Source organism: Dreissena polymorpha, chromosome 2, assembly GCF_020536995.1.
Source record: "Dreissena polymorpha isolate Duluth1 chromosome 2, UMN_Dpol_1.0, whole genome shotgun sequence".
NCBI lineage: Eukaryota > Metazoa > Mollusca > Bivalvia > Myida > Dreissenidae > Dreissena > Dreissena polymorpha.
The window spans coordinates 123,469,706-123,495,014 of record NC_068356.1 but is presented as its reverse complement, the minus strand read 5'-3'; the positions used below and the strand labels follow the sequence as shown (position 1 = coordinate 123,495,014).

At 33.9% G+C, this 25,309-nt stretch overlaps 1 protein-coding gene and 1 long non-coding RNA gene across 4 annotated transcripts; both read right to left on the bottom strand.

Annotated features, from left to right (window-relative positions):
- Positions 1 to 6,427: 6,427 nt before the first annotated feature.
- On the bottom strand, positions 6,428 to 11,576 carry LOC127868858 (uncharacterized). Its single transcript, XR_008044272.1, has 6 exons — positions 10,718 to 11,576; positions 10,327 to 10,484; positions 9,355 to 9,472; positions 9,034 to 9,054; positions 8,529 to 8,815; positions 6,428 to 7,407 (listed from the first exon to the last, which is right to left on the bottom strand). It is a non-coding gene; the product is annotated as an uncharacterized LOC127868858 (long non-coding RNA).
- A 663-nt stretch (positions 11,577 to 12,239) lies between these two features.
- On the bottom strand, positions 12,240 to 25,275 carry LOC127868849 (uncharacterized). 3 transcript variants are annotated; one of them, XR_008044271.1, is made up of 12 exons: positions 18,150 to 18,299; positions 17,891 to 17,979; positions 17,539 to 17,608; positions 17,061 to 17,246; positions 16,437 to 16,916; positions 16,181 to 16,318; positions 15,775 to 16,054; positions 15,437 to 15,624; positions 15,069 to 15,338; positions 12,700 to 12,825; positions 12,492 to 12,524; positions 12,240 to 12,355 (listed from the first exon to the last, which is right to left on the bottom strand). XR_008044271.1 is itself a non-coding variant. In XM_052410992.1 (10 exons), exons 2-10 carry the CDS (start codon positions 17,959 to 17,961, stop codon positions 14,773 to 14,775), a joined length of 1,710 nt encoding a protein of 569 aa, XP_052266952.1. In that variant the 5' UTR covers positions 17,962 to 17,979; positions 18,150 to 18,299; the 3' UTR covers positions 14,666 to 14,772. The 3 variants fall into 3 exon arrangements, 2 of the variants coding, with proteins under 2 accessions (XP_052266952.1, XP_052266953.1); XM_052410992.1 differs by lacking the exons at positions 12,240 to 12,355; positions 12,492 to 12,524; positions 12,700 to 12,825 and adding an exon at positions 14,666 to 14,799; XM_052410993.1 differs by lacking the exons at positions 12,240 to 12,355; positions 12,492 to 12,524; positions 12,700 to 12,825; ... (5 more) ...; positions 17,061 to 17,246; positions 17,539 to 17,608 and adding exons at positions 19,092 to 19,340; positions 19,522 to 19,764; positions 22,367 to 22,381; ... (3 more) ...; positions 24,623 to 24,836; positions 25,111 to 25,275 and having other exon boundaries at positions 17,889 to 17,979; positions 18,150 to 18,347.
- Positions 25,276 to 25,309: the final 34 nt, after the last annotated feature.

Sequence of the window (25,309 nt, the reverse complement as noted above, 5' to 3'; positions counted from 1 at the left end):
GTATTCCAAACGAGCAAGTTTTCGCCGTCCGACGCGTAATTCTGGAAACCTAGGTTTTCATGAGAACCTAGGTTCTCATGGGAACCTAGGTTCTCATAAGAACCTATGGTTCCCAAATGAAAACCGCGGATTTATTATTAAAGACGCGTTATTCTGAAAACCTAGGTCCTCATGAGAACCTAGGTTCTCATGACAACTATGGTTCCCAAATGATAACCACGGATATGGCAAGCAGTTCGACGCATAATCCCAAGAAACTAGGTTTTTCGTGAGAACCTAGGCTTTCATTCTGAGAACCTAGGTTCTTACCAGAACCTTGGTTTTCAAAATGAGAACCTAGGTTATCATGAAAACCTAGGTTCTCATTTGAATACTTGTGTTCTGAAAGCCATGTGCAATCTTCAAGCGAGAACCTAGGTTCTCATGAGAAACCTAGTTTTTTGGGATTATGCGTCGAACCGCTTGCCATACGCTGTCGCAGAAAATCCCAAGATGCGTGTATTTTTCTGCGATAGGAATCGGGTCAGGATCCAGTTTGAATGAATGTTGATGCTTATGTCGCTGCTCATTAAAAACAACAACAGCGCATTTACTAGGATTGTACAAGAACTTAGCTTCAGAACGGATATAATTATAAAACCCCTAAGTTCAATGAAAATGATCTACAATTCATCAGAGTGGACATAAATCAGCTGTAATAGTGAGCTTTTAAGTTTATAAATGAACTGCACTCATGTCATATTTCGACGTCTTTGTACAGCACCATGTCATATCATTTTTTCATCATCATGTTGAATGTAAAGTCGAATTTTTCCACCAATACGAATTTTTTTTAAAAACCCTGGTGGATATGTGACTCGGGGACATTGGTTAATATTGTTGTCTGTGCAAAAAAACTTTTCATTGGCATACCTTTAAAGAAATTTGTAAAAAAAGTGCGAAATATGGTACAAATCCCTGCATCGTCGACTTTAAATAGCCATATTTCAATAAATCCTGAATATTAATAACCAGGATTTTTCTAACATACATGGTAATACCTCCTTTGCATACACCAAAATATATTTTAATTTAAAAATGCCTTTAAACAATTATATAACTGGATTTACTTACCCTACCGAAATTCATCGAAATCTATCGGCAACTTCTCCTAGCACATCCAACTTCTCACAGCATATCGGGTTTCCGGGGGTGATTATTTAATGCTAGCAATTTGTGGAATAGGTCCTCGTGCCAAACTCGGTCGAAAGCTTGTCAAGCGTCCAGGTAGCATAAAAAGACTGAGGATGAGTTTTCTCGAGCGTAATGTAAGCATTCACGGAGCGCGAAACTCGTCATTATGCAGCCCAGCTGGTCTTGGAAGCCCCCCTTGCAGTCTGTTTAACTGATTCAGTATATAATTCTTGCAGCGGTCTAAAAGCATTATTTCATCGAGCTTTAATAAACTTGATGTTAATGTTATTGCCATGTTATTTATTTGGTTCATCTTTCTTTTGTTACCTCCCTTATGTAAGGTGATTATTTCCCCTTCCTTCATTGTATCGGGAATATGCCCGCTTTGCAACATCTGTGTATACATGTGAGACAATGGCTCCGCCAGAGTAACGGCATCGAATAACAAGTGTTCGTGCATAATCCTATCGCGCCCACTAGCTTGACATTTTACCATCGTTTGTATGCAGGACAAAACTGATGTTGGGTGTACAATTGCTGTGGAGTCAAGGACCTTATTTTTTTAAATGACTTATTTTTAAACGACGCTTCAACTTCGTTCATAACATTTTGTTTCCACTTATTGTCGAACTGCGGAATATATGTCGGAGTGTAGAGATCTGCAAAATATTAACCCCACTGTTTCACAATATCCTCTCGACTTCTATACACAGTGCCATTGAACACAAGTCCGTCGCCGATATTTGTTCTATTAACTTTTTTCCTGGCATTCACTATTTTTCAGAAGTTCACGGTATCTGACTCTGTCTCCGTTTGTAGTTTGCGGTCGAGATGTTGCATGTAAGACAATGAGGCACGTCTGTGCTCCCGTCTAAATTCAGCCTTCCGAGACTTGTAAGCACGGTACACTACCGAAAAGTGTCTTGATAATGAAACTAACATTGCGAACAATTGACAGGCTTGGAAAACAAATGAGAGCTCGAACCTTGAAGATATTGGTGCTATAGAAAATGATAAAGTAGAAAATATGTTTATTTGTTGGCAGTTTACGGTCTTAACGATTATTTAATCATACATCATTTTTATATTCCATTATTTTCATATGACATATATTGATTGACTCATCGGAAATACGTGTTTAGGTAAGATGACGTCGTGTTTATGAAATGACATCGTTTCTGCGTGACATTAAGTAAGCATAGTTTAATTAGGCAAATGGCCACTCGCCTATAATAAAAGACAAGCGGATGGTAACATACTTTCATTAAAATTAACACTTTTCTTTGAAACTTTCAGTTTTTTTAAACAACTAATAAACAACTTACACCATATACATAACTTGCATTTTCGTTCATATTATGCTATTTCATCTATGATTTGTCATTAAATAATAAGTATGTGCTGTTATTTGCTCGGTGTCATTAAAATTCAAAACCTTTTTTAAAAGTTTATTACGTTTCAAAAACTAACATTACAAGGTGGTTGAGAAGTCATGATGTTATTGTGTATGAGATAATACAAATCGTACTATGCACACATATATAAGCAAGTCAAATCAAGTGATATAGGATCGGAAGGTCATTTCATGCCATTTTTATTACACGCGTTCAGGGCGAGTTTAAATAATCATGGTATTAAATGATAACGAGTTTTAAGTATTTTTTATCACATGCTTTTTCACAAATAAAGGCAAGTAACATTAATTTCAATGTCACAATAAGACCAGATTTTTTTTTAATTGCTCGACGTTACTTGACGTTACAACGTCATTTCAGCAAAAATGATGTCACGCGATTGGCATGTGAAAACGGTAAACAGCACAAAGCAAAAGATACATGATTAATATAAACATATTCGTTATGGTTAATAAAAATCAAGTTTTGGCATTGATGAACAATTTTTTCACTTTATTAGCAAAATTCAAACATTTCAAATACATACACTTTATATGACAATGTGACAAAATACAGAAAGCGAGTTATTAGGAGAACATTAATTAATTAAAAGACCAAACACAACATGGTGGTAAGTTTAAACAATATACCTTTCTATATTAATGTTACTTTATTCGCAGTTCTTGATGTTACAAGTAGACAAAGAGCCCAAGTTATTGTACTTAGTATATTCCATTTGGCAACTATGATGTACACACGCTAGCTTATCACGTATGTTAACCGATTAATTGTATTCTTTGTAGCAGATCATTGAGTTTTTCTTCACCCCTTTCAAACTTAACCGATTTACGTTCCCGTATCATTCAAAAAGGCTAAACTCGTTGGAGAGGGTGACTGGATAATGAATGTTTTACTGAAATAACTGTCATTTCGAGAAATATTGCAATCCAAAAGCAACATTTACTAGCCTTTCAAGCGGATCAGAAAGATAAAAGATGAAATAGCGATTTTGAATGGTAAATTTGAACAAGTGTCATTTTGATACAGTTTCTTTAATGCAGAACACTATCCGTTTTGATGTTTAAAGATTAAAGTTGTTCCTTTGAATTGAAATATTGAGGAATAAAGCAATAAGCTAACGATTAAGGGATTTAACGACCTAACTATAAACCGAAATTAATATTCTTTGTAAATAGTTTATTATTCGGAATTGTATTGCCTCCTATAAATAATATCCGTGCAATGCGTGTGGCATCAATCATCGTGTTGTTGTTTTTTTAATCTCACGAAGACATACAACATAATTTGACCATATCTTAGATCATAACATCGAAGAACCGTAATGTGTAAATAAACAACATACAATCTATTATGCGATAAAAACAAACATTAATTTTCTAAATTCGCAAAGAATTGTTTTGTATTCAATCACTTTAGTCTCCATTTTAACACAGATGTTTACTTTTTCAAAGCTTTATTTCTCAACTAGAAATGTCATCCATTCAAAACATATGTACCATTGTGGCATATTTATATACGTGTTAACCACTGCCAAAAGGCGAAGGGATATAGCATTGGCGTGGTCCGTCCGTCCGTCCGAAAGTCAGTCTGTCATTCCGTCCGTCCGTCTGTCACAAAACGTGTAGTGGCTTTATCCCAGACACTATATAAAAAATCAAAATGAATCTTCTTCGATGTATATATATCAATTAGGAAAAGTGCCATGTACATGAACATTACCCTACACTTTCTTATATAAGAGTTATTGCCCTTAGTTTTTTATGATGTAACTTTTCAGGGCTATAACTCAGATACAATACAATACTTAAATATGAAAATGCATGAGCGTATAGATATCAATGGTGAGAAGTGGATTTCATTAAACCAATTACCTTACGCTTAAATATTTTTTATGATTATACCATATATCAAGGGATTTGCCATAAACCAACTTTATTTGGCGGGGGATATCACTGCAAAGGATTTGCTTGTTTCTACAAGAATTCACACCTTATGTTATTGGTCTATTTACGTATCTTTTTTTTTTTTAGTTGTATACATAACTTGATAAAACCATACTAAAATAGAAAATATCAAGGTCTGCCATAGAATAGCTAACGGCACATATTAAAACAGTCCACCGAAATGTGGCGTTGTCGTGAGGGTCGGACGAGAAGTCTACGTCATCGACGTTTCTAAAGGATACATCGACATCTATTGGCAGTGCTGGGATTGTGCGTTGACAGTGCAAAATTAAAACGACTGTACATACACGGTATCAAAGTTTGAAAGGGAATATTTAAGTCAGTTGAATACATATTTACTCAAGTAAAATAGTTTTATAAAGAAATTGACTCAAACAATACAATACCCGTGGTTTGTTATATACAAAATTGTTGTTTTTTTTTTATTATTCTGGATCCATCTTCCACATTGATCCGCATAAGAAGCGCTCCTTTATGGGCCAAGCCGAGGAAAGGTTATTGGATATATCTGGGAACCCGTCACACAACGGAAGTATGAATAATAATCCAGCAGATAATATGGAAAATCAGGACGCTTTTATTGATAAAGGAAAGTACAGAAAATTAACCAATCTACTATAAAGATCCTTAATCGTTCGTTTTTCCAACTTTAACGTGCAAGAAGAACAAAATTGGAAACAGTCATTTTACCCGTTACATGCGTTTAACTGCATGAACACGAGGAACTTTAACAGGCTATCGCAGTTTCGATTACGTTACGAATAGTCGACCGGTTCGGACACTTAGGGGACAGGTTAAACGCATACCTATTCGATTGCGAGTGACACATCAGGGAAGGAGTAATATAGCTCGAGTAAGTAGCAACATGCATTGATTAATTCTGACAATTTATACATGGATCTTTAAACTACACAAGTGGTAGAATGTCTAATAAATACTGTATGTCTCTTCGTAAACATCATTTGTATATGTAAACGAATTACATATAAAGAGACACAGCAAATACGTGGTCATTCGAAAATACCAGGCTTAATTGTACAAGCCAACTGGCGACGACGATAAAACCCTTTTCTAAAAGATTCTCAACACCCGAACAACTAAAAAACTGTTTATCAGATGTAATGGTAGCAACTATTAACTAGTATGTATTTATACGCATGTCCTCATTACTTTAACATCGCCGACGCCGTAGGTTGACATTATGAAACTGTCGGCTAAGATCGAACAGTGCTTGAACTTGGAGAAGCCGAATAATGTACACGGCCATTTTGTCTTGAAAAAATGATTACGACAACGAAGAACGTGTACAAATACGCTTATCCAAAGATTCATAGTGCCCATCAGCAATGGATATAATGGATATAATTTCAATGAAGATGACCATGGATCGTTAAAAATATAAAAGTCTACTTCAAACCTTAACTGCAGTTTTTGCATGCATGGTAAAAACATGTGTAAAACAACTTGTCAGCGTATTTATCGGGTTCATTTTTATTGAGTAACAAATCGAGTTACTTTATTTTGATAAAATGAGGTTGCAACGTCAAGTAACGTCGCGCAATGTCATTACTGTCCAGTTTTATCATGACCTTTACGTAGATATTAATTGTCTCTGCCAGTTTGAAAAGCACGTGCGAAAAAAATCTCAAACTTGTTGTCATTTCATACCATGATTTAATAAAGTCGTCCAGGAAATGACTTTGTAAATTTGGTAAAGGCTCGATTACTAACACAATACCTGAACTTGCTAAATAAAATTTGAAATGAAAGTTGCAGTCGTGTCATTACCTCAATTTCATTGTTACTGCAAAAGTAATAAGCCATGTTCATTTTTATTAATTAAGGACTCTCCAAAAATATAAATAAACAAAAGCAGGAAGGAAAACATTTATTTTTGAAACATATTAAATTATTAATACAAGAGCACCGCATAACTGGTGCAAACGCTCGGCTGCGGGTGCAGTTTTGATTAAATGAAAGCTTGTCAGAATATTTTTTAGAGGTCACAGTGACCTTGACCTTTGACCTAGTGACCCAAAATTGGGTGTGGCGTGTAGAACTCATCAAGGTGCATCTACATATGAAGTTTCAAAGTAGTAGGTGGAAGCACTTTGATTTTAGAGCCAAATGTCAAGGTTTTAGCACGACGCGGACGGCGGACTGCAGACGCCGGACGGCAGACGCCGGACGGCGGACGACGAGCTGGCTATGACAATACCTCGGGTTTTCTCCGAAAACAGCCGAGCTAAAAATGAGAGAAGACGATTGTGCAAAATAGGTGTCGTTTAAAATAATCTATTTGATGAATATAACGTTTAAAAATATTATGTCCGCTTAGAAACGCCGCAAAAAAAGATTACGTCCGCATAAGTTTAAATTACAAAAAGTAATTTTGTTGAAAATGTATGTACTATCTTAACACATAACTTATGTGCCTACATAATCATTATTTAAATACAATGATGATGACATTTATTTACGAATTATAATTGATACCTTCATTTTTTACGTTAAAAATGATCTAAAAACATGTTAATAGGTAATGATTATTTTAAACATACATTTATACGCAAATATAAAAAAAAAATCAAAATCTGATTACATGCACGTCCACACACAAAAATTAAGCATATGCGCTCCTGTATTCAACAAAAATAGGCATACATTTGTAAAGCAAAAACATCAATATTTCTTGCATACAACTTATGTTAACCTACATTACTGTTTGGGCATTTAAAGCAAGCACACAAATAACTTCCACGTGTTACAGCTGCATGCCAGTATTGTAGTAACTTTCACCTTGTTGTGGCAGCCCATCATATCGGTTTCGATCGGCCTCCGTCTCATGGCGATTTCTGTAAATTTAAAACAATATTTCTGTATTATCATAGACCAACAATGCACCATAACATTAGAAGCAATTAATTGCTAAATTAAAAAAACGATGTAAGTACTAATCGACTTAATTATAATGCACTCGAAAACCATATATTTTTCCACGAAGAAGTATTATAACGTCTTCAAATAATGATGAATATTATAGGTAAATGATCCATACATCTTATTATTAGGCTACTGAGAGATGTGTAACTTTGCCAGATGAATTACTTAAAATTTTCAGTTAAATTCATGTAACCTTCTTTATGGTAGTTACTAGTACTTATAACATGACCTTCCCTCCCCAATCAAACCGGAGAGAAATATAGGCTTACCTCACCGTCAATCTGTCAGTCTGTCCTTCTTTTCGTCAGTCCGTCAATGTGTTTCTGCCTTATTACCAAATAACTGTACATGGCATTAAAAGCAAAAACGATACGCAAGATATTATCATGAAACTTTGCTACACATTGAGTTGTATGTTTTAAATATGTGTTTCAGTCATTTTCATCTACTGTTTATCTGTCTGTGTGTCCGTCCGCAAAAAGAACGGAATTACTAGTAAAATACATATCGTAAACTGGATCCTGCGATTTTTAGGATTTAATGGAGAGTAACTAAAACATAGCATGTATTGTCATGAAAGTTTGTGAAAACATTTGACTTTATATGAGCCTTTAGTTCTTCTGTCAGTCCCTTTCTTGTTAACCAATCTGTCCGTTTTTCTGTTCGCGAAGACATAAAATAACTCGAAATGAACATAGACATAATTACATAAAAAAATAAAGAGAGGAATATGCGAGTTCGAGGATGACCCTTAATTTATGCAAATGTCAAACGTGAGCTAAACGGATTCTTTGATTTCAATATAAAACATGGCAAGTGTACAGTTTAAGAACATTTGCATGGAATGCACATGTTGTTTTTCTTTACAAGACCGGTAAAAGACTCATGTTTTGAATGCATACTGTCAAAGCCTTTTATAAATAATCTGGCCTTTTTACGAAATTCCACTTGTGTACACAAATAATTTGTTTACCACAAGTAATATTTTCTTCTGTGTGTAAATGCATCTCGTTACATGCAAACGTATTATTACCTCTCATACCTAGAGCTTGGCCTGACTCTCTTCAAAGGCAAGCTGGGACTCAGACAGCTTGGCTCGAGGGATCTTGTGCACATCAGACTTGTCATCCTTGAACACGGACATTTCACGTGCGGAGATGTCTTGGTACGTGTTGTCGTGTTCCTTCGGTTCTAGATGGTCCATCTCCATTGGCTTCTTGGCTTTCTGTTTGCATAAAACGACAACCAGCACGACGATAATCAGGAACAAAGCACCGCCAACCGCAGCCGAAACTATTTTGAACAGTTTCGAGTCGGGTTCTGTGAGCAAATATAAATAAGAGATAACATTGAATACAATAATGAAGCCCCTTTTTTTACAAACCAACCTTATCGGACATTTAAATGGAGAAACATTTATTGATAGATGCATCAATGATTTAGAGAAAAAATTAACTGTTTGTGACAACAATAATAGATCATTTTAACCAAAATTCAAATATTTAACATTAAATAGAAAACAAATAAAAAAAACTTACCCTGTGTAGTTTTCTTTTTTTCTGAAATTAAAAAAAAAAAGTGAGTTCTGAGTGAAAATATAAATGAAAAGTCCTTCTTGACTCAAACAAGTATTTATTTAACATGGTTATAGAAATTTTTAGCTCACATCAAAACACTATGCGCCTCATTACAATGCCTTAGCAACATTTGTAGAATAGTTCATATAGAATTAAAATTTTGGTTATTGGTAAGAAAAACATACAATCGTTGTAAAAAATAATTCCAAAGGATTTATGTCATGGTGTTAAATACGGTTCAGCTTTACAAAATAAAATATAACAGTTTGAATGTGTACTTACACGCAACGAACTATCGTATCGTCAACCTCACAGTGTTCGTCATCGTTACATGGATTGATACTAGTATATACACGGCATTATTCAGACTTTCTCTCTTCCGTAATGTCGTGTAAGGGAACTTGCCAAACAAGATTTAAGCAATATTATTTTGATCAGTTCGTTACAATTTCCCATACCGGTACTCGTGTCATAGTATCTATTTAAAATGGAATGTGACTTACTGTGTATAACAATTGATCAATAGCTGTTACTTGTCTGTCATAAACGTTAAAGGAAGGTGAACCTCTCTTAATGATATAAAGGTGCAATTAAGCTTTATTGCATATATGCATACACATAAAACACCCCATGGTCATAGTTAATTTATTATTGATGTTAAACCTTTAAAGAGACCTTTTCGCAGAATTAAGCCTTCGTTGAACTTTGTCATTTAATACTTGAAATGGATAAAATTGACACAGTAGAACTTAATAGCTCAAGTAAAAAGCAAGAATAAAATTAAAGAAAAAAAGTAATCCTCAACTGGGCTCGAACCAGGACCCTTTAAGTTAAAGTCTAACAATTGAACCGCTCAGTAATCCGTGCTCATGTAGTTAAAGGTGTATTCTATACTTTATGTAAGCAATCCTCGTAATATCACAAAATATAACGATCAGAACTCTCCAAATCATTCAATCGTTTCGCGTTTGTAACGCTTTATTATTTTCAGATTTGTAAATCGTCAAAAGGTGCATATAATGGATAATTTAGAGGATGGTAAATATTCAGTATCACTATTTCCTCTAAAATATCATAACTACACCAAAAATTTGCAAATCTGAAACATTTTTCTTAATTTTACCTAAACGTGAAAATGTTTCTTTAACGTTCATATACGCATTTGTTTTATGATGTTAACAACTAAATAACTAATGGGTTTAAAAACTTAGAATCTAAATAAATGCTTTATTGTTTCAGATACTAATAATTTACCTTTATCTTTACCAATGAAAGCATTGGTGACGTTGTATGTTTTACCATAAATTACAAGACCGCTCTCGGCCAATTTCACCACCGCATATGTCACATCGCTCAAAATTTGTTCGCGCTTTTGATATACAACAAAGTGGTCCACGTACAGACTTCCTGTTCTGTGAAAAAACAACAAAGTGATTGATGTTCAAATGGCATTCATACTATCATACTATTATAAAGAACTGGATTATTGTGATTGATATTTAAATTACATTCACTATATTACATTTAACTTATTTATCTGTTTACAAATGTAAATACCCCCCCCCCCCCCAAAAAAAAAAAAAAAAAAAAAAACCCAAATCTATTGATATTAGGAAGATAACTTTTAAACAAACTTAATTCATACCTTATATCTCGTATGACTACTTTCGAAAGCCAATGCCCTATTTCGTCTTTGTAGAACTTGGTCAACTAAATTATGACAGCACAGAAATGTCAACAGAGATTTAAAATGTCAGAAGCGTAATTTTGACCAAAAACGTTCTTGGGAATAAAATTATATAAATTATTTCAAAAACGACAACAACAGAATAAATATAAAACAAATGAATTGCATATAGTATAGTTTGTTTAATTTTTAAGATAAATATACATGTGTTTCCTATAGGACATGATTTTTTTAATCAAAGTATAGTCCGTTTTCCTTTCTTTTTTTAGCGAGAATCTGAATTTATATATCGTAATTGTATTGGAATAAAATGAATGTGCATTCTGCTAAAATAATGGTTATAAAATATAAAAGAATGAACGTTAATCAAATATTTATTATTAAATAAATATATAAGAGCATCAACAAATACCGTTTTAACATAAAGACACTATTCAAAGACTACCAAGCGTTATTTTAAGGATTCAATGTCAATTACGCGTGACCACCGTGAATTGATTAAATCTTTGCTTACATATTGCAGAACATATTTTAGGAGTATTTGCACATATTTGAATCAAAGCGCTGAAGGGTCTGCAGTTGTTCGCTCTTTGAATGTATTACAGTCACAGGACATGAAGTTCCACTTTTTAACATAGGCAAATCGAACGGCCACGGAAAAATGCAAACACCCATGTAATTTACTTTTAATCATCTACATTTGTGAGAATTTGCAAAAACATCAAAGAGGCAAATGCCAATGATTTACAAAGTCTCATAATTTTATACAGGATTCACACAAACTCGATAACAAAGATGAAGATTAGTTTAAACAAGAAAGTAATTTTAAAAAGATATTCGACGTATGTTGGTTCAAAGGAAAAAAAGTAGTAGCAAAGTTTTAGCTTTATGATTACGACCCACACCATAAGCTAATTTGATCTATACATGCACACTTTGTGAGTCTTACAAAGAATAAACCACAACATTATTATAATAATAATTTATTGGTATCAACGAGCATTGTATTAAATTCTATACAAACCTCATAAAAAATATTTAATATGTTTCGCCTGGATTTAAATGCTTTCATTTATAATAAGATTATAATATATTTCCATTTCATTTTACTTTCATTTTCATGTATTGACAGTAACTCCTTTACCCCACCTCAATCCCCGTCACCAATATTATTTTACGAACGTACCATCTACTGCAATGTATGTTTCGTAAATTTAGGATTTTTTTTGTAGTTACAATTGGTAAATACTTTCTCATCGTGTCTGTTAATTCCGATTTAAATTTTTCATCATAGAATACTACATATATTGAGTTGCGAGTCTATTTTAAGCTACAGCACATAAATCAGGTGCAAAATGCACTCTTTTCATGAGTGGAACTTGACATACGACAGCAACAATTTTGAGCTCTTATTAAAACACGAGTTTTTCATGGTGTACATGATAAAGGAAAATGAATTTTCTGAGTGACCTACCTTGGTACTAAGTTCAAGTTCGTATCGTCCGTAGGTTGTTGACGCATTCAATGTTAAACCTTGCGGAAAGATGTAGTCCAACTTAACTTCAACAACAACATGGCTGTGTCTACCATCATAAACTGTTGGTAGAATAACATATCATTTTTATTGAAAAATATTAACTTAAGAATGTCACTTTCAAGTAACTCGTTTACTTGTTTTATTTTTTGGAATATATGAATTTATTTCTTGTCACAAAAATACTTTATCGCTTACCTTCATCCGGAACAATAGTTGTCAGTGAAATTTCTGAAATGAATAATATGTTTTGATAGAAGCTCACTGGCTTCATTATAATTTAATTCAATTGCAAATACGGATTCGCCATGGTAACTAAATAGTGTGTAAAATGTAATGGTAATGTTATATTTGATTTGGTGTAGTGCAAACAACATGCAATTCTTATATGCAAAAACTTTCGAACCTGCACAGTCGTTTGAGTCGGATTCATTTTGAGAGAAACCTCGCGCACATGAACACTGTATTGTATCGTTCATGACTTCGCAGACAGAAATGCGTTTCGTCTTGCACAAGTCTGCTTGTATGCAGTCTGTGGAACAAAAACAAATAAATACAAAGTAAAAGAATTCTTAAAATTTATAAATTTCCGAATGTAGTTTTTGTATTTTCCTTATTGTTACGAGTCTATTTTAGTTTTGCGATCCATTATAACACTTATACAATACAGTTTAGCAGGCCCATGTGCATATGCTGTATTAAGCGGGCACACGTTGTCTGTTTTCGCGGGTTTCAAGGCTGCTTTTCCGAGAGCAGTTAAGCTATTCGTATAGAAAGTGTACGGATTTAATTCAATAATGCAATCGATCGATTAACTAAATTTGCTTTTTAATTGTAATCGGATATCTAGATAGTTCTTTTAATCATGAGTCTACAGAAGACGCGCTTTAAGACGTTGTATCACACCAAACACATACACATTTATTATTTGCGACGGTTGTTATAAGAATTACTTTTGTAATATAGGTAGATTATATTATTTAATTAAGTATCGAACAAATAACTTTAAAATGTAGAATAAGAAGACAACATAGTGGATACGCGTTATATAAGTTATTTACTGATGATACAGTGCATTTGTAATATATGTATATATATTAAAACTATTTAAAACTGTTTGCGAGGCTTAATCCAATGCCATGTTCTTGTAAAAATCGTTTATATAGATCGCATGGAAAGAAGTTGTAGGGTACCTATAATATATATCGATTTGATAGAAGTTATATACGTGTACCATCTTCTCCACGCGCTCAGACAGGGCTAAATGTTATACAGCTGAAGCAAACGACTCAGTGTTGCTAACAACTTTGTCTTTAGAATACCCAATAGCTACGGAATCCGATTATTGCAGATTGAATTTCGCCTGTCGATCTGTCCAATCAAATCGACACATGACGCAATAGTCGACAATTTAAAACGACAAGCGACACCTAAAGACACAAGACATTTGATCATAATTGGGGAGAACTTGATTATCTATTTCGACTAGACTTAATAATGATTCGCTACATAATTCACTGATACATCGATCGCAATTAGACACACGATATTGTTCGCTATATTTGCGCGATATAATGTCGATTGTCATTTGAAATGTCGCGAGTCGTATCGTTCATTGCTTTACGTGTATCCTGTCGCCAGTTTATTTAAGACGTCACTTAATTTTCAATACAGTATTTCTTGGAAAGTATACACTTCAAGCTCGACTATGCGTCTTTAATTGTTTTCGTGTTGTTTTAAAGGGTTCTTTTCACGTGTTGATGAATTGATAAAATTAAAAAGAGTTGTTTCAGAATCGCAAATTTTCGTTTTAGTTATGATATTTGTAAGAAAATAGTAATAATGAACATATGCCATGCTCTAAAATATCCATTATATGCATATTTTGACGATTTGAAAACCTGATAATTATACAGCGTTGCAACGCGAAACGATTGAATAATTTGGAAAGTTCTGTTTTTGTCGTTATATTTTGTGAAACTACGAGGATTGCTTATATAAAGTAAAAAATACATCCTATCATAACGGCCGAGTGGTCTAAGCGGAAGACGTTTTACTCCAGGACTCCAGGGGTCAGTGGTTCGAGCCCAGTTGAGGGTTACTTTTTTTTCTTTTGTTTTTAAATTAAATTCCTGTTTGTTTACTGTATTTTTTAGGTCCAATTTTGAAATTTATCAATATAAAGCATGTAATAACAAACTTCAATACATGCCAAAATCTGTGAAAAGGCCCCTTTAAGCTATCGTTTCTCTCATCGCTTAAGGTGTGTCTACCTCAAAATGTTGACATTCCATATGATACCATTTCTGTAAATTAAGAATGTTATAATCACATCACGATAAGTCAATGAATACCGCGTGTGCACGGTGTCCATGATGTTTGGTTGGCGAGCGGATCACATATCATCTTTTGTGAAATGTGAAAAGTGCTGTTATAGTAGCACTGACCTTCGATAAAGCAGAACCCATCCTGTTCACGATTATGGATAATAAAATAAATCGCATGGCTAAAGAATATACGGATTTTGTCAGTGTTGAACTTTGCATAACTTTATGCTAAATATATTTTATATTGGCTTATACTAGAATACCTTTTATGCATTTATCCAGAAACATTATTAGGAAAGAAATTCCTGTTAACATCTTTTAGTCCTCTATTGACGGCGATTGATCAGGGTTTCACATATTATAGAATATTACACACAACACAACACGAATTATGCAATGATGGTTAAAATGGATCAACGAAAACAAACATAACACATTAGTAAATTACCTTCAGTGGAAACGTGTATATCCATTCTTTATCTTTTGCAAAACCATACGTCTGGCAATGCGAGTTATAAATGTAGGCTAACCCTTGTTTGTGGTAATCGTAGTTTTCACCGTCGTTACTTACGGATACATGGAATCCGACAACAAACCTATTGTCAATGGATCTACGTTGCCGTAATCCATGGAGGGGACATATTGTCTCCACAATTGTTTCAGCGTGCCCAGGAACTTCATGTCTACTTTCATTGTGAGGTGTCCCGTGTATGTCAAACTGAAAACATATCATTGCAAAACAGTGAGTATCGATATAACAGACCCAAAAGTGCAATCACACACAATTTTAAAGCCAACCATTGTGTAAAGCCTTACATAAAATGTGTTCAATCGGCAAGTCAAGTTAGACGATGTAAATTCTCCACCAAAGACAACAATCTTAGAACAGTCCGTCTTGTTCTGGTCACAAAGCCCATGATCTAATATCCCAGATATAATTGGTGGTTTTTTAAGATCAATGGAACAATCGACCGCGCCGACACCCGAGTTACATCGACACGTTCCTGAAAAGATATGTTTTATAACAATTAACTTTGCGTATAGATGCATTCATGTTTGCATTCTGAGTATATTACAGAATAAATTACATTCCTATGACGTTAAACATGTAATTTTTTTTATTTAAAGATATCACTAATATGGTTTTCTGTTACCGTTGACGCAAATACCACTTCCACTGCAATTATTCATGCAAAATCGTTCTTCAATGGTTTCAGAGATTTTTAAAATTTCTTTCAAAATGTTCAATTCTGCGAGCGTCGGTGGAGCGACAGTTGTTATATGTGTTTCTGCTGCCCCTGTGCTTGTTGTGTTTTTGTTCTCCGCTTTTTCAATTAAGTCTTTAATAACAGTACTATTACGCTGGATCTCATTTTGACATGTTTGCAACATGGATTGCTTTGACATCGCTAACCAGTCTGATGAGTTGGTTATCTAAAACATAACAAGAACATTATCTATTTTCATAAATATATTCTTTCACTTTTATTACTAACCAAACCTTATTAATGCTAAAATTTTCTGTTAATCTTTTATTTGTATTTGTATTCATATACATACCTTTATATCCAGCACGCAATTTTCCAAAGACACGTTCGTGTGTGTGTCTGGAATTTTATTACACATGTCCTGTATTGCTTTTAATTCCTGCTCACAATGACTTCGCGCCATATCGTTCTTCCATACGTATGCTCTTCGCTGAAGTAAATGAATATAAAAATAGTTATAAAGTTCATATTTAATTGTTATGCATTAATTGTTTTCCTATTTTTATATTAGTTTACCTCTCAAAAACGTATTACAAAAACCTATTTACACGATTTCGGACATGGAATCGCTGATGTAAGACTGGTATCTTTATCTCTGGTTTTCTTGATTTTATTGACGTGGATCTCACTGGACGACTTTCTATCAGCTCACCGCAACTATGGTAACCAGCAAGCGTCCCTCGAGTACAGCCCACGAGACTTCTGTCACACGAAAATGCGCCGTTTCCTCCAGTGATTTTCTTGCATGTGCATGTTGGAAAAACCCAAGGCTCAAGATCTTTATGATACGAATCGTTGGTGAACAACGATGCATTTATTTGTACTTTCCAGTCGTTTATGAATTGCGATTCATTGTCGAAATCATCAGCCGAATTACCATTAAGCGATCCACATAACCCTGTACTATTCCCACTGCTGTCTTGAATCGATGGATTTACGGAAATGTCCAAAACTCTGCCTCCTTGCTCACCCATAAACGGTGCGCTGTCTATCCGCGCCCTGACAGCAGTGCCGTATGGCAAATAGATCTACAATTCGAAACGAATGCATTATGAGTATTAGAGGATACTTTCAAACAAGGCAAGTGTAATACTCATGTTAAGTAAAGCAATTATTGCTGTATGCATAACAATTAAACGTAAACTATTTATTATATAATAGCATAATTTTACCGTGTAAGTATAGTCGTTTTCTTTTTTCACTGTTAACGCCTTATCCCAGCACTGCCTGTAGCCAATGTCGATGTACCCATTGCACACGTTGATGACGTAAACGTCACGTCCGGCACTTACTGCCACGTCACAGTTACATTTCGCTCGACTTTGGCCATCCGTGCAATTTGCTATTCTATGCTGGACCTGTTAAAACATCGGTAACAATAACATCAATGACTACATTAACATAAACGATATTTAGCGCGCACTTATAATATAAAATAGCGTTGGAAAAAAGGATTATAGATAATAATAATTTAGTTTGAAACCAATCTGTTGCATTCGTAACATTTATTTTTACGTTATGAAGTACTTCTTATTATGACGAAATGAAAGCAAATAAAATATTAATTACAAAACCGGGAAGAAAATAAAGTGATTCCGTTTTTATGTCAGAGAACAGTCAAATATGGATAAGGATTATGAGTAGCATCACCTCGACATTTCCATACACTGAGTGCTTGTACAAGATGTTGTCTCCTTCTTCAGCGTGATGTTCATACGACCTGTAATTCATCGGTATAACAATACGTCAAACGTTATTATATCCATTGTCACCCAGAATATAAATGAATACTTTGACAATAAACAACCTATATAAAATTGATTTCTTGCAAAAACAATACTAGTTTTATAGAGCACTGCTTACAGATCGTAGAACATTCTTGGAAAGTTAGGATGCAACAAAGCATGGCTCTGGTTTTAAATGTTCCTGCTTAGAAGTGATCTACGGCAATAGTATTTATAAAATGAATATCGTATTTTACTGACCATAACAACGCACGTACCTGCCATCAAATGTATACATGTGTGGATCATTTCGGGCTGTACATAGTTTTCCTCGCCATTGTCGATCCATTTCTGGAAGTACTTCAACCTAAACGGAAATAGGTCGACACATGTATTCTATGCAAAGTTCATCTTAAACTTAGATTAAAAAGTATATTTATAGTTTGGTACAATGAGTATATAATTATTTAACTTGATCAAGGTGTGTACTATGGACATTTTATTGAGCACAATGAAGAGAGAACAAAGATTATTTACCTCTATTGCAGGCAGTTTGTAAGGAACCGAAAAAAAGGCGACTCCTCTAGTTCTTGGAAATTTGTAAGAACAGAGTGAACTTCCCGGCAACGCCGTACTGTCCGGTTTCCGCAGCACTGACGCTCACAGTTATCGTTCTGTCAAATGACGTTTCGTTGAGTGCCACTGAACAGCCGCCTGGGAAGTTGCCTTCAGCATCTGAACAGTTTTGAAGACGTATTATCAATAGTTCTTTATTTTACATCATGAAGTTATGTTAACGAGGTAGGCTTGGTTCAATTTAAACGTTAATATACGTTAATATCATTAAATGAAAGTTTACTATGACGCAATTTCCACGCGCAATACTGTTATTTTTGTAGATTATAACATAAGTAACATACACGATATTACACGATATTACACGATATTACCTTTATCAATTTTAGTGAAGTTTACAATAATGTATTACGCGTGCATAACGACGTTATACACGCTTATGATATGTTCGTAAATAATATTATATTTTATTTATAATGTATCAAATGTGTCCTCAAAATAAATTTCTCTATTTTACAAATAATAAATAAATTATTTATTTTAAGAATTATGAAGAAAGTTGTCTACGTGGACACTTTCAACGGCTGCGGGAAATCTGTAGGTGAACTTAATTGGTAATGAATGTAAAGTAGATTATATATCACGTATGTTCACTATCGAAAACGCGATATCAGCATAACAAATTTTGTTGAAGTAGTCCATTTTTGTACGTGTAAGATTCTCACTACAGATATTTATAAAACACATATATGTTGGTATGGCATACATTTTATGACTTTTATCAATTAAGAAGTGTAATACATTTTATGTATACGTCTATAATTGCAAAGGGTGACTTTGCATAGTTTAAATAACTGTCTAGATTCAGAACAAAATTATTCAGAAACGGTTAAAAAAACTAACTGGGGCAAGTTCCATAATCTGGTGTGAAGTAGTCAATTTTGACCCCACATGCGAGGTTGTTGGAAGGTCTCACATTATCGCACACTATCGGAACTGTTAATTTCATTTCCACAGACTTAAACTCTCCTCGGCGCAATGAAATGCGAGGGGTTAGCACTGTGATACCCAGAAAAAATGGGTCCGACATCAACGACAACTGGCCCGGCTGACTGTTGGGTTCGTTGAATGCACGAACAGCGCATGAAATATGTACAAAATATTATCTTTTAAAACATGTGTGCTTCTAACCGGGTCATATTTAAATACCAATGAATAACCTATTGATAACGTTTCATGCCAAGTATTAAGCAAATTCAAATGCATCAGAGTTTGATATTTTAGATTAAACCAAAGCATTTGCGTAGGAAAGTCAATATCATTCAACTTACATTTGTGCCCATGCCGATATTCTTATCTTCTAGATCCTTGTGCGTCACATAACACGGTGACATGTCGGTCTTGTTGCAGTATTGTTTTGTGATTAAATGATCTGAATTTCCTATGATGTGCCACTCTACTTGGTAGTAGAGATTTTCGGATTGCTCTGGGTCAAACTTGCATTTAAACCAGATTGATGTTTTATTGTTGTCTTTAACAACACCAACCTCATTCGCAACAAACGACGGAGGTGGAACTAGTATAAAAAATAAGGCAAATTTAAATTAGTGTGAAAATAACATTATCATTGTTTGAACATATAATATTAGCATTTGTCTTGAATAGCTATAAGGTGTGAACTAAGAAGAAAATAAATCTGTACAAACAGACACTAATTTTGACTTCGGAGAAATATCTTTATCTTTAGTTTAATGTAGCCTTAAATGAAGCTCAATATTTTGAGACCATAGAAAAACGCATCTACATAATTACTACCTTTTTGTACTACACAGCCCTATCTTCATTATTGCTAATGTATTTCTAACACACACGCACAATTTTAGGTTGATCCGATAATAAAGAAATGCCTCACAAACACATTTCAATACGATACACAATAGTCTGGCTGGTATTTTTGTATTCCAATGCCGAAGGCAACGCAAATTTAGATGCGCTTTTTTATAATTTTAAGCAACAATATTAAAAGCTCATTTTGACCTGTTTGAATGATATTGAAATCAGTAAAGTTTTAAACTGGCAAGTTTTCTTAAAATGATTGTATGTGCAGTCAGAGCCCGAAAGCGGGTTTTCGTATTGTATTTATTGTTGTAAGCTTTTGTACTCGCAAAATAATGTATCGCTTTAAAATCGCAGACAAAAACTGTTATTTTATCTATCCCGCGTTTACCAGAAAAAAATGCAGTCAATAAAATAATACTTTTACATTATTTTTTTCTATACAAGTTGACCCTGAAAATACGGTACTGGTTTTCTTAAAAGTAAGTTTAAACTTAATCCAATTCACATGGGTACCATTATGAAATGGAGAAGTTTCAAGCCTTTTGTTTACTTTCCTTTACGTCAGAAAGTGTTCACAGAGTATTTATTGGAAAACAAATATGTCATATTTCAAAAATTTGAAGAAAAAAAAAGTAAATCATTGTTAAAGAAAATACCATCGTCGAGATGAAGGGACCATTAGAAAACAGGGTTTGAGCAATTAAATTCCGACAAAAGCCCAATACCTTCATAAACGCACTCCCCGTGTAAATCTCAACGTTCAACTGAATGAAATGCACGAAATGTTTGATTTCGCATAGGATACATAAAATATTCACAAAAGGCATGTTTGTTAAATGGTTTTCATGCCTGAGGCAAAAAGGAACTCCGTAGAAATAAACTATTCTTAATGTTTATTTGGACGAATGTTAAATTAAAAGAAACTCATATTTTTGTGATTAGGAAAAACAACGCATCTATATCTGGCTTTAAAACACGATCGTATTTGCAGTGAGAGCATATTTTTCTTTCAATACTGTACCCGAAAATATCATGTAGCTCATAAAAAAATCATAGGCAACTTATATATTGTGATATTAATCATTATGTTTAGCCGCTAAAGAAAGCAATTTATAAAATAATGCAGCTATGTGATTGTATACAAAAATGGACACTAAAGAGCCACCATCTAATTCTTGTTAAAGTTAGTTTATTCCGATTCCGATTCCAATAGGTTTCCCTTATAAAACGGTGAACTTTCAATGCTGTTTTCTTGCAAAGTCATTTTATAAAATTGAGAAAACCTAGTAGATCTATATGTTTAAAGAGATATATGATTTTGTTTTCGAAATTTAGGAGAAAAAAGATATAACATGCATTTTCTCAGAAAATTACTTCCGCCTAAATGCATGCACCCCCAGCAAACCGTTTTTTGACAGTGAAATTTTGACAAAAGCTCAATAAATAAATAAACGCATGCAAAGCGTTCATCTTTTGACGTAGTCAGAAATGTATAATGAATTCACCAAAAATGTTGCGGACACGTGTAAAATACATGATAATATGAATTAGACATGTGTGCTATTTATAAATGGCTTGTATCACAGAGAAGAGTCGGACATCTTTACATATAGGCAGTATCTAGCCAGTGACAGGGTTATGGTAACTCAACCACTTTTCGTAGTTTCTTTACGGAACAAAAACGAAATTTAGTTATTTGGTAATTTTCAGTTAGTTTTTGCTACACCAGAAGTTATCTTCGATAATTTTGCAACATGCACAACATTAGTTTGTGTTTCATTTCATCGGATTTTTTTCAGTTGCTTAACTTTTCTTTGATTTACATGTTTTCAACAATAAGTATTAATCAACGTCTTTCTACTACAAGACTTGAAGAATTCAATTGCTTAACAAACAATTATTAAGGTAAACAATGAATTTTAGATAAAATATTGAAATATTCCTCATAGGCAAATCTTAGTCACATCGTGTTTCTTCTATAAATATATTATATTGTGGTTGGGAACAGGACCATGCATTTACATTTAGGTAAAGTGACGAAACACTTTAAAAATAACTATTAAGTTGTATAACGTTACTTTTATACTACAAATATGTAAGTATTGAGCCGTATTTATATCTGATGTCCAGTTATGTTAAATTACTGTATATATTATTTAATAAATGATGTTGACAAGTTTTGGAGTTTATCATTTGCCCCAAATAAGACTCATTGTGAGCTATTTTCCAAAAGGATTTCAAAGTCAAATTCTAATATAATAATGGTTGGATATGGTTTATGTGTCCAGAAAAGTTAAATATTCTTCCAAAACGTACAAAGGTATTTAATAAACACTTACTTTCCGAGCCAATACCTGAAAAGCACCAACATTCACATCAGTTGTGAAAAACATACTATATACATTTAACAAAAGTTACAATTTTACGCAATAGAAGGATTTAAGCAGCAATAGCATAAAGTCCACGCGGCACACAACTTCATCAAAATCATGTTTACAACAAAAACATTTGTGTTATAAACATATTACCAAAACAATAGGCACTGTCTTTTGTTACGGTTGGACCTAGTCGATATACATAGTAACCTCCGCAGTTCTTTGCTTGTAAGTCATATGTTATGCTGGAATCTCCCGACTGTTCTGCTTTAACAGACTTGATTTTATCCTCTAGTTTGGGTACCGCGTTGGGATCTGAATTTGTTAAAAACGATTTTAGCATAAACAGTATGTTAGCGATGCGTTTAAGCGGAATGTAAGTTTACAAACAAAACAACGTTGTTATTTAGTTACAAAGTAAAGTTTTCCAATGTTAAACCACATTAAAGCAAGATACTTTAAGCACGAGTTGTTTAATAACAGAATGACATTCTAAGTTTGACATATTTTATAACTATGTGTCCAACTGATTTGAGGAATTATGTCTGCATTGCTTGCTAGTAGTTGTACTATTCCTAATGTGTTCTTCGTTTACACGAAGATAAGCGAGTAACATAACTATCATGTATTGAAAAGCCGACCTTCTCAGTTAAGCTTGGCTCAACGGAGCCCTAGTAACGTTATTTTATTTAGCGCATGCGCTATAAAGGATATTATATACTTTGTTAATACGATCGAAACATATTTTTCTATTTTTATTAAATATGCTAAAATTGTGACAAAATACATTTTTTGCACGTTAGTTGCGTGTGTTTACAAAAACATTATATAATGTGGGGAACACGATTCTTCATGCTTTTTTAATTATGTGAAAGAAAACACTTTCTTTTAAATTGAAAAGACGTTTTAATAACTTACTATTATACTTCTAATACGTATGTGTGTTGTGTCGTTTTAAATTCCGAAGCCGTTTTATGATTCGTTTATGTATAAATCGGCATATAAAAGAAGTTCAAATATGTTGTTTTTCTCTTGCCTTTAGTTTTTTACCTCGATTGTTTGCACAAAGTTTGAACGTACGAAATTGTGTATTATTAAGTAACTACAACGTAAGAGAACACACGATTCCTTAAGTTATATAAATATTTTACAACACCGATAATTTTGCGTATTTTGTAAGTATGAAATTAAGGCCACATATTAGTATTGCAAGCGTTTACGAAAATAACACTTGGGTCATAAAACAAAAATGAAAACAAAAGCATTACCGTTGCTATACACCGGGAAAAATGTAGCACATCTGTTCATTGGAGGTGCTTGGTCTGGCAAAGTGTTGTTGCCAACATAGTACCAGCCCAATGAAAGTTTGTTGTCATTTATGGGATTCGACTTTGTTCTGAAGTTTACCAGCCTCATTTCTAAGCTAGGGAGTCTCTTGTAGTTCCCTTTGTCGCAGGGATCAATGTTGTCTTGGTAGTCTGAATAAGAAATATACCCATACCCATACGGTATTGTAAACATCACCTATTGGAAAAAGGTGGAAACAACATTAAATAAATAAGTTCTTAGCGACCGGTGGAATTGCATACGATGGTTTTGTGTTAGTACTGACAGTTATTAATTGTTGATTTTGACGTGACAAAATTTATAAGCACTACAATAAATGGCTACGTCTTCGTCGTGTACGCAGTCATGGGTGCCCCACTCTCGTGATTTACTCTCGGATACATCTCCTTCAACTCCGATACATTGCAGGTCGTCCAGTATAATTGTCTCATTGCCAAACATGGGATATTCTGCCTCTGGGCGGTATACCTTACTATAAGATGATGTGTAGTGCATTACTGTCATTGGCATGCAGTGAAATAGATATATATACCAGTTAATGACACCTAAATCAGTTTAATCGGATATATGAAAAAAAGTTTTATGGTGTCAACTTATGTTAAATATTTAAACATTAACTGTACATATTTTTTTCCAAATTGTTATGACTATTCATTGTGTAAATAATTTTTAAATTATGCGACATTAATAATCTCCCATTTTTAAGTATGGTCAATTTTTGTGAAGCACAACAATATACAATTTATGTGGACAACATGTATCGTAACATATCATATGCATACAACTTGCTCACATACAAGTTCATAAAATGAGTAGCTTAATCATTTTTGAAATATGAATATGGTAAGAACAAGTGTAAAGAAGAGTCCGTACCCAACAGAGTATCCCATCATAGAGCACAACACCAAGGCATCTTCATCTCCAAACTGATCATCACACATTGTGCCCCAGTGATCATCACGGTACTTTTGTAAAATCTGGTCAAACCTCCTATACTGGATTTCTACCCTTCCTTGTACATGTGTATGTTTTCCATTGTCTCCTGCCTCATGCAGACCATCCATTAATCTTACAGGAGTTTGAGCACCTGCATTTATACATAACAATGTCAGAAATGCAAAATGAACAAAACGAAAATGCCAATATTGTGCACGACCAGTTTTAATTGATCAATACTGATGTAAATTCTACCCCGGGTATTAAATATGTTTGCCAAGAAAACCTTTTTCATGAATGTTCAATGAATTTAAAACATACGTACTCATTATGCGGGACGATAAAAACCAACACTAGAAAACAGCTGAATAAATTAACTTCTATAATCTGCGAGTAAACAAAATGTACACATGTTTACTACTCACGGCAGTTAAGAGCTACGTTTTCTCCACTAGGACAATAGTGTGCTGACTCAACCCACTGTCCGGACCCACAATCGTATAAATCACTTTCGTCGCCAAGACAACCGAACCCACCAAGAGTCGTATGTTCAGCAGTAATATTTGCGAAATATTGATTGTGAATTGAGACATTTCTGCAATATAAATTTGTTATCGCCATTAT

Coding starts and splice junctions, on each gene's coding strand:
- LOC127868849 (XM_052410992.1), bottom strand. CDS start 17,961: ATGGATCGACAATGGCGAGGAAAACTATGTACAGCCCGAAATGATCCA. Junction 17,609..17,890: donor ATGTATACATTTGATGGCAG/GTACGTGCGTTG, acceptor GATGAATTACAG/GTCGTATGAACATCACGCTG. Junction 14,800..15,068: donor TATACACGTTTCCACTGAAG/GTAATTTACTAA, acceptor TATATTCTTTAG/CCATGCGATTTATTTTATTA.